We start from the raw sequence: 9,800 nt of genomic DNA, 5'->3' as shown, positions 1-9,800 counted from the left end.
TACATGTTGCATATACAAGCATAGCAAATTGTTGTAGTTGTAGCTCGCTGCTCATCGCCAACATTGTGTCTACATAAAAGCTCATACGTGCATTCATACGTACTCATGCACACATATATACACACATACATACCTACAAATACACATGCATTCACACATACACACACACATACAAAATGCATGCCGTACTTATGGCCACTTGGTGCTCCCCATTTGTAGGGCGTGCGTTGTCGTTTTGTTGCCATCGCTGTCGTCGTTTAGTTTGTTTAGTCGGCGACGGCGCGCATTCGCCAATATAAGTGCCTTAATTCGATCTGATCGAAAGGTAAATTTTTAATTGATGCAAATCACAACTCTTGAGTGATTATCGAAATTCGGAAGCGTGAACACATCGATCGTTTGCCGTTCGCAGCGTAACGGGTATTACTATTTATCCATCCATATATTATAATATACTTATGTATATAATATTTTTTTATCCCTTGCTTGTCACAAGTGGCTAAAATGTGTGGCTTTCCTAGTGAATTCAGCGAATTCGTGCGAAAAAAAATAAAATAAAGCAAGTGTTTTTCGAAGGATTAAGTAATCAGTGCGTGCGTAACGTTACTTAATCAGTTTTATTTGTGTAACGATTAGATTATTTAAGGATATATTCCTATGCGGATGCCTTAACTTAAAAATAACAAGTTCGCAATTAATTGTGTTCAACCGATTTCAACGTTTTTTGTTTCAGTTTACTCTCAAGGATAATCAACTCAACTCCTATATATTTGGATTAATTTATATTTGGCAGAAATTTGTTATAAGAATTACTGAAAATGGTAAGTCAAAAGTACTAATGTAGAATTTACAAGCATGCATGTATAATACAGGTATAAATATGTATGTACATATGTATATAGAAAACCACATTTTACATATAGTATACCTCCATACTTGACACATTTGGAAAGATAGTTTGAAATTAGTATTATTTACAAATAAAGGCTAAAATTTTTCTAAAATATAATAATACATTGCAGATAGTATAAAAAGGTGTAAAAATGCCACTATCTTGGTTTTTATCAGTTATTTTGTATGACAGCTATATGATCAAAGTTTACAACTTGCTTTGGATAATAATCTATGATAGTTCTCATACAAGACCTACATACATATATTTTGATCGATCATAATCCAAGCTAAATTTCGTGAATATATATACATTGTGACAAAAAAGTACCCGCCGCCTTTAAATTAGAAGATGTAATAACATTTATGCCAACGATTTTTCCAGTCCTCGAAACACTTTTCATAAGCACTTTTAGGGGTCACCTTTAGCTCCTTCAGCAAATTTTGTTTTATCAACCGAAAACGGGTTCTATTCCGATAATTGTTGACTTGTTTGCATGTCAAACTCATAAACCCATATCTTATTCGCAGTTATAAGCTCTCCATGTCCAAAGGGGCCTGTTTACGGTATTAAAATATTCACCAAACTCATTCGAACAGACTCAAGATTTCGAGCTCTCTTGCCGTCTATCTAACGCTTGCCTGACGATTTTCAAGCACCATATCCTTCACTTTTGTATATTTTCATCAGTTGAACAGGTCGAAAGTCGTCATATCTTCAACGATCTCTCAACCGCCTTTGAAGGCTTTATATCACTCATAGGCTTGTATGTTTGCTAAAACTGAATCACTGTAAGCCTTTTCTAACAATTGCAATCATTCCGTACAAGAAATTTGGTGAGATATACAAAATTTGAGACAAATTATTTGTTCGATAGTTGTATGTAAAAATCGCAACGGACTACTGAGATGTACCGACTTAAGCAGCTTCTGTTAACAAACTGGTCGGCAGATCGCGCTCATTGGCATAGTAATTAAGGACAGTCCTGTCAACTTAGCAAAATATATTTTTTTGAAATGTAGTTTACCCGAGAATTAAAATTTCCGGATGCTTTTTTGTTCCAATGTATATATATTGATAAATAAAAATGTTTCCATTCAAGAACTATGCAAAGTTTCAGATCAATTTCCAAAAACGGAGAAAATAGTACGGGAATGTACAGACGAAAAGACAGCTGGACGTGGCTAAGGCTAATCAATTTGTTACACTAATCAATTATATATATACACTTAATAGGGTCTCCGAGGCTTCCTTTTGGGAGCTATATTATTATGAAACTCATAATTATGCTAATAGAACGATTTTCAATCAGCTATTTCTCTTCTACCTTCCTTTACAGAATAGATATCAGATGTTAAAATTCATCTTTGGCTCTTAAGTGAAAAAGTTTATAAATGTTTAACTGAAAATTATAAATGTTTATCAAAGCGTGTTTGTTTACTATCAGAACACTTTTCGCATTTTCTTCTCAGATTTTTAAAGATAAAAAAGTTCGAGATACCTTTTAGAACCAAATAGGCTAATTCAAATGTAAAAGCACGAAGATGGTTTGGATAAAGACCAAGAAACAGTATAGCCGGGATAGCAAAAAATCTTAAATCTCTTCAGCCAAATGAGCTTACTTAGGTTAACAGCCAGAGAATACATCAAGTGGAACTTTAAAACTTTATAACTTATGGGCTTAAAACTTTATTGGATTACTTTAGTAAATAAATGCAGAAGAATTTAGTTCAAAATTATTAGTGCTTATTCTGCATTAGAGTTTATATACTCTCGTCGTCCATATTTACGAGTATAATAATAAAGTTTTCGTTTTATATAGATATATTTATCTATCTACGGGTTTAAAGCACCGGCATAGTTAAGGGGGTACTCTCATGTGAACGCATACATTTTACCACTTTTTAGGAACATTTTTTTTATGCGACAACAAAATTCAATCATTTTAATTTTTTAATATATTTTTATTTGTATTTTGAAATGTACAAAAATAATTTTTTTTTTTTTGTTTTTTACATTTTTAATATATATTTTTTTTTTAAATCAAAGTAGTCCCCAACAAAAAAAGTAGTTCACTGGTCATGGTGATAGCGGCTGTTCATGTTGTCTGAAATAAAAAAATCGAATGGATTATTATTCAGTAGTTCTGCGGCTATCGTCCCTACCAAATATAATCAATTGCATTAAAAACAAAAAAAAAATGTCGAATTTCAAAAAAAAAATACTATGAATTTCGGTCTGAATTTTTCGCAGCATGTTTTCAATAGGTTTTACTGTCAAAATATAAAAAAAAATCGATTTTTCGAAATGATTACATGAGAATACGCTCTTAACCTTTCCTTCAAATTAAAATTTATATTCAAGATAAAGTAAATATCTCTTGCAACATTCCATATAACCGCATACTTTTTATAAAGTTAGCTTGAATCGCTTGAATCTCAGTTGGTGCCCAACTTTGATACTAAACAAAAAGTAACTATGCTTTCAAAAAGAGCACAGGATACAAAATAAAAATCGTCAGGAACAGGGAGGATTTTCTTTCTCTTCTTAGTCAAATATTACATAGATTATATCTAATATTGAAATTTCCGACACTTCTTAGTTTTATTATATTATATACATATGTATATCTTACAATTCGATATAAACAGAATTTCGCTATCACTTTTGACTTAATAACCACATGAAATATGCCTTATATGTTTTCTGGCAAATCTGTTGCAACAGAGAATGAAAGAGGCAAAAATGGCGTTGCAAAATGCCACATTTGTACGCAGGTACCTTGTCGTAAATCTTGAACGCCAATTGGGTCATTTTACTCGCCAACAGCCATAAGCGTTTCACATATGAATACTATTCAATAATAAACACATGGATGTGTTGTTTTTGTTGGTTGTATTTGCCTTTATGATCAAATGTTTGTATGCATATAGAAATAATAATAAATAAAACACGCGTAATTTAACGAGCTGACAAATTTTGTATGCCACTAATTAACAAATAAACAAAGCGGAATGAATGTAATATAGAAGTAATCAAAAATATAGAGGTATTTACGTATGTAATCATCTATATATTTATTTATTTTCTGCTTTTATACACTTCTGTAGAAATTGTTGTAGAAAAAATTTCGAAAAGGTTCAAAATAAATAATTAAAATCTCTGTACTTTGATTTATACTGCAGCCTAAAATCTTAAGCGGCAAAGAGAGTTTGAACTGTTTAAAAGTTGGTTTTACCTGAGGAAAGAGTAAAGGTTTATCTCTTTACTTTTTCAAAAAAATTTAATTGCAGTAGAGTTGTTTTTTTTTTTTGCTGAAGGAAGAATTATGCATTCTCTTTCCCATTATTTTCAATAACTCATCGATTTTAATTTGCTTTTTGACGTAAAAAATAGAATAATTCTTAGTTCTTCTTATTCTTCCATTATATTTACTTTAACAGAATATCTTAACTCATTAACAAACCAAAAGCTAACCTGAAATGTAACCTTTCATTGGGTTAGATTCGCAGAAAACCCGTTAAATAAATTTCTGTATTATAATGTCGAGTTGATAGTTCTTAGCGAGCTGCGAGGACCCTTCCGTTTACCTTTTCAAACCTATGTTTAATTCGACATACAATCCAATATATTCCACATTCTATTCTCCTTAAGGGAAGAGGATGGAGACATGTGTAGAAGTTCACGCAAATGGGGAAAGTTCTCTGAGCGCCATTCCCTTGGAGTGACCAGAAACGATTCTTTTACATATGGTTCAAGCAGTTCACGACTTCCGGTCACTGACCAAGTATTCTTTGGGAAGCCAACGAACATCCGTTTAAAGTCGAGAGTGAGCGAGGAACTTGACGTGAGTTGAATCTTTCACCATCAAAATTAACAGATAAAAATCACTTGGTGCCAGATCTGAACAACAAAGTGAATGCATAAGAAAGTCCCAACTAAGCTCCCGGAGCTACTGGCCACTAACTAACGATGTGTGTGACCTAGAGCTTTCCTGATTGAGCACAATTCCTACCCTGTTGGCCATAACTGACCGCTTCTGCACAATTTCTTCCTTCATACACTCCAATTGTTGACAGTACAGGTCCGATTTAAGATAGTGCCCGTAAGGGAGCAGCTAATGATAGATGATCTTGACCCTTTCAATCTCATCAAGCACATGGCAAAATCTTCCAAACCGTCAATTCTGGCTTGGCCAACATTTGTGTCGTCTCACCGAGATTCGACAATTACCGTTTTTTTAATCAACCGCTTCAGAAATAGAATTATTTTATTGCGGTTCAGCAGCAATTCATTGATTTAACATCGGTCCATGAAGTTTTGCTTTGCGTTAATTTGCGTGTTCTTTTTGTACCCAGTCTTATTTAAAGGTTAGTTCCTTTCCTCGTGCAATCGAAATGATGATCAGTCTCGACCATTACTATTATTTGATAGATATTTTCCATAATTGATCTTCCAGACTTGATTTGCATTATCAGGACTATAAAAAGTATTCACATTTTCAGCCGGCTAGCTTGCATTTTCGAAAACTGTAAAATATGGAGTATATTCTATTCTTTTGTTCAAGCAGTTTTCTAAACACATACATATAATAGACTTCTTTTTACCAGACCTATGATATAATCAATCTAGGAAATCAAACAAAAATTTCCTTTTTAACTCGAAGTAAGACTGGATATAATCAGTCGGAAACATCGGAAATCATTTATTCGCTTTTGATAACAGATTAAGAGTCTTTGGAAACACCTACGTAGCTCACTATCTCGGGATGTTTCACACAAGTTATTTTTACATTTTTATTAACACTCTTGTATATATACAAAAAATTATATTATAGACTTTATTATACATAATTCTATAGAAATTAATATGTTACCTTTCCTTTTATTACGTTTCTACAGACGGAGGCAGAATACGACAAAGAACAGCTGCGAAGTAAGCCCTTAATAGCCTTAAGATTTATTTTTGTATCTTGTTATAACTTTATACAAAATTCTCTTCAAAAACAGTTATGCGCAATGCTTTCAAGGCATTCGATCATGATGAGCGTGGTTACATCGAATACAATGATGTACAGACCATTCTCGAGATACTCGGCCAAAAGCTGGACGACAAAGCTATAAAAGCGCTAATCAAGGAGGTCGACAAGTCGAACTCGGGTAAACTAGATTTCTCACAATTCTGCAAATTGGCTGCACGCTTTGTGGAGGTCGAAGAGGACACGCCGGCATTGGCCAGCGAGTTGAAGGAAGCGTTCCGCGTTTACGATAAGGAGGGTAAAGGCTATCTGACGGTGCAAGTACTTCGTGACATTCTGCGTGAATTGGATGATAAGCTATCCGCCAGCGATTTGGATATGATTATCGAGGAAATTGATGCGGACGGCTCAGGCACTGTCGATTTCGATGGTGAGACTGCAATTTATTATTTTTACACCCAAATTACCGTTAAACTAATATCTTTTTATATTTTAGAATTCATGCAAGTGATGACAGGTAAAAATTTCTATGATCTGACATTCAAACGGCATTTTGTGTTCGCTTCCGACGCTGTGCCCCGTCACTGTTGGACACCTGCATGCAGAGCACACGATTGTCCCTCGCGTCGCTTGCGCTTACATCGTCGCATTGAGTGGCATTTTGAACGTTTGTTCGAGCAAATGTGTCGCCCGTTGCATGTCTGGCCTAAACCGCTAACCTCGCTTGCAAGCATCTCCACTACATGCCCCGCTATTCCCGCGGCACATTCCTCTATATGTACAACAAGCAAACATACAGTGAATATACAAAACAAAACAAAAAGCACGGACCACAAGGGAAATGCCAAATTTACACAGACAACAAATATTGAGGAAACCGAAATTATGCCACGTAAACACTGTTCAGGTTGTTATCACTCAGTATTTCGTCCGCGCTTCCCAAAATGGGTGCCCATCTTTACCTTGTATCGTGAATTAGTACAGAATCCCTTCCGTCGCCGCACACGCCTCATGATAACCCATAACTGAAACGCTTGAGTACTAACTATAACCTCACATTTTTCACTAACTTGTTTATTTACCTCGCCACTGCCGTTTTCACTGCCAAAAATTGTGTTTATTTCATATTTGTTTAATACGTTATTATCACTTTCTCTAATCTATAGGTTAAGCTACGATTCTAGTTATTGAAGTACAAAAAGTCTTAAGTGTCACCGTTGTATTGCAGCAATGAAGTAAATTTTCTTATTCTAATTACTTTGAACAAGCGGAATATTTGTTTTTAAACATCTAATTTATTGTTGGATTTGAGTTAAACTCTTTTTTCCTTAAATTAATATAATAAAAAGTAAATGCTAAAGTGATACATAAAATGTTTTTTTCGAAATATGGATTAGAGGAATTCGGTACTAAGGCAAGGGAAGTCCAAATTTGGTATTGAAAGAGTTCTAGTGAAGAAAGGTTCTAAGTATAGCGCACGAGGGTCTGAAGAGTAAATCTCAACTCAGAATCCACTCTCACTGAAAAAAATTCTTAATAAAACTTGTCTCAGCAGTGCTACACAGCGATTTTAAGACCAATTGTGCTGTTCCATGCGCTAGAATGGAGGACAGGCTTTCGGAAATCTACCAACCAGAAGCCAATGAAAACAGTTCCGCGAATATGTGCTGTGTACATAGCTTGAGCTTTAATACGTAGTGCAAGACCTGCCATCTATAGACATCTTCGCTGTAAACTGTGCAGCATTGTTCGTGGATAATGGCGGTTTGGCAAGCACCGACTACATGATTCCAATCTTCAATTGAAAACGAAGGCTCTGAGTAAACATAGAAAGAGATTGTTGGCGTAAAGGTGTGTTAGCTGCTAACAACACATTAAACATTTATACGGATTGATCAAAATGGCAGACGGAGTTTGTTGCAGTGATATATTTTCCAGAGTTAAGTATAAGGCAGTCTTTTAAGCAGCTAGATCACTGCATTATATTTCAATTAGAGGTTTTTTCCTATTAGGAAAGCTCGGAGCTAGCCTCTAATCCATCAACCAGACAACTACGGGATTAACATCTAATTGGCTGTTGACTGAACCTTATACAGGTACTTATCGGCCAAAAGTGTCTCGAGAAGCAAGGCAGCAGCGGAGAGTGTCACCAGAAACAAACGACTAAAATTCTACTTGGTGCCAGATCACAAAGGCCTACGGTGAAATACCTTAAGTTTATATAGAACTTGGAAAAAATTTTAATTTACTTTCTGTTTTTAATTTATCTTAAAAGCAAATGGAAATATCTTTCATTAACCAAAGAATAATTGGTGTACTCCTAAATCTGACAGACACATAAGGTTTTTTAGAAAAACGTAAACCAATATACTATGGCAGTTGGTGTAGGATTGACCAGATTTTATCTATTATTCCATATACCACATGCTATTAACATGTCACATACTAAAAAACAAATCATCTATGTAGTAAAGTCAGCCGGATGTTCGAAAAGGTTGATATTTTTTTTTATATTAGGCACAAAGATCCACTCTTATGAGTAAATTACGTTTTATAATTTTCGTTACGATAACTCACATATTGGCCGATATATGCGGTACAAAGTCACCCGAAAGTTCGAAATCTCTTTAAATTAGATATATGGGATCTAAGGGAAGTATTGATCCGATTCAACCCATTTTTGACACACAGACATACCATAGTCAGAGAAGTACTGAATTTCAATTATAATGTATACCTCAGACTTTGACTGATATTTTCGAACAAAAGTCAACTATAGGTATAGGTTCAAATTCAAAATTCAATTTTTGGTCATAAGGTGGCACATACTACAAACATTGTTCATGCAAAGTTTTATCCCGTTATATTAATTTCTTCTTGATTTATGTACTGGATTGGATCAAGTGAAATTGAGAGTTGTGCTATATGGGAAGTAGACGTGGTTATTGTCCCATTTCGCTCATTTTTGCAACGTGACATAGGAATATAAAAATAATGCCACTTACCAAATTTTGTCGAAATTGGTCAGTCGGGTCCCGAGATACGGAATTTTACCAAAAAGTGGGTGCACCTTTCAATTTGATCGCAGTAGAATATTATAAGTAATCAACATGATAAGCTGAGTCGTGATAAAAACTGCGCATTTCTCGGAACCGCCGATAATCGACCACAATAGCCACACCAATCGTTTTTCCTTTTCGCTGTTTGGCGATACCAACTGCAGTCAGGTCGTTCTCCAGCCGGGTCCTTCTCGGTTTCTCTGACCACCATTCACTTTGGAGTGGCCAGGAACAGCACACAACTTCCGGTCTTAGACCAATTATAGTATCTTCTGGGTAGTCAAATACATCTATTTGTTTTGTTGTTGTGCGCTGGCTTTGGGACCCGCCACGTAAAAAAAACACCCACAATGAAAAGATCAAAACAGTCTCGGATGACGACCACTGCATACTAGCACATAGTATTAACTGTTACATAAATTGAATAATCAGAAGCAAGTTCTTGTGGAGAATTGTTTGTACTTGTGAAGGATGTTATAGCTTTGATGCAATCGAAGTGAACGTTTTTTCTTATTTTTAATACAACATAATTTTAGTTTTTGGGATTAAAAATTTTAAAATTATTTTTAACTAAGATGTTCGGAATTAATAAGTATGTACATACAATAAAAGGCTTACTTAACAGTTAATTCATTTGTCTTTTTATTGGATTATTTTCAACCATGCAAGGAATTGAGTCGTTTCAGCCGCTGTGAAAGCATTGTAACTGGGAGTTTCTATAAAATTGCGGGGAAATCTTCATAAGTAGATCTACTAACTGACAGATGCACTTAAAACCCTTAGAAGATATTGAACGTAAGTTTTCATGTATTACATTGTGGTTTATTTTTTTCGGAATTATTGTAAATCTTAAACGTATTGCTAAAAATAG

At 34.7% G+C, this 9,800-nt stretch overlaps 1 protein-coding gene across 2 annotated transcripts; it reads left to right on the top strand.

Moving 5' to 3' along the window:
* Positions 1-238: 238 nt before the first annotated feature.
* LOC126755663 (troponin C) lies at positions 239-7,243 on the top strand. 2 transcript variants are annotated; one of them, XM_050468396.1, is made up of 6 exons: positions 239-325; positions 734-821; positions 5,794-5,827; positions 5,902-6,300; positions 6,367-6,387; positions 7,037-7,243. In XM_050468396.1, exons 2-6 carry the CDS (start codon positions 819-821, stop codon positions 7,039-7,041), a joined length of 462 nt encoding a protein of 153 aa, XP_050324353.1. In that variant the 5' UTR covers positions 239-325; positions 734-818; the 3' UTR covers positions 7,042-7,243. The 2 variants fall into 2 exon arrangements, with proteins under 2 accessions (XP_050324353.1, XP_050324354.1); XM_050468397.1 differs by having other exon boundaries at positions 323-420.
* The last annotated feature ends 2,557 nt before the right edge of the window (positions 7,244-9,800 follow it).

The sequence above is a fragment of the Bactrocera neohumeralis genome, chromosome 4 (assembly GCF_024586455.1).
Source record: "Bactrocera neohumeralis isolate Rockhampton chromosome 4, APGP_CSIRO_Bneo_wtdbg2-racon-allhic-juicebox.fasta_v2, whole genome shotgun sequence".
Lineage (NCBI taxonomy): Eukaryota > Metazoa > Arthropoda > Insecta > Diptera > Tephritidae > Bactrocera > Bactrocera neohumeralis.
The sequence above is the reverse complement of the archived record's forward strand: the minus strand, read 5'-3'. Positions and strand labels throughout refer to the sequence as shown.

Excerpts from the sequence above, each read along its gene's own strand:
- LOC126755663 (XM_050468396.1), top strand. Across the intron at positions 5,828-5,901 it reads CGACAAAGAACAGCTGCGAA|TTATGCGCAATGCTTTCAAG; the intron begins GTAAGCCCTTAA and ends CTTCAAAAACAG. Across the intron at positions 6,301-6,366 it reads AGGCACTGTCGATTTCGATG|AATTCATGCAAGTGATGACA; the intron begins GTGAGACTGCAA and ends TTTATATTTTAG.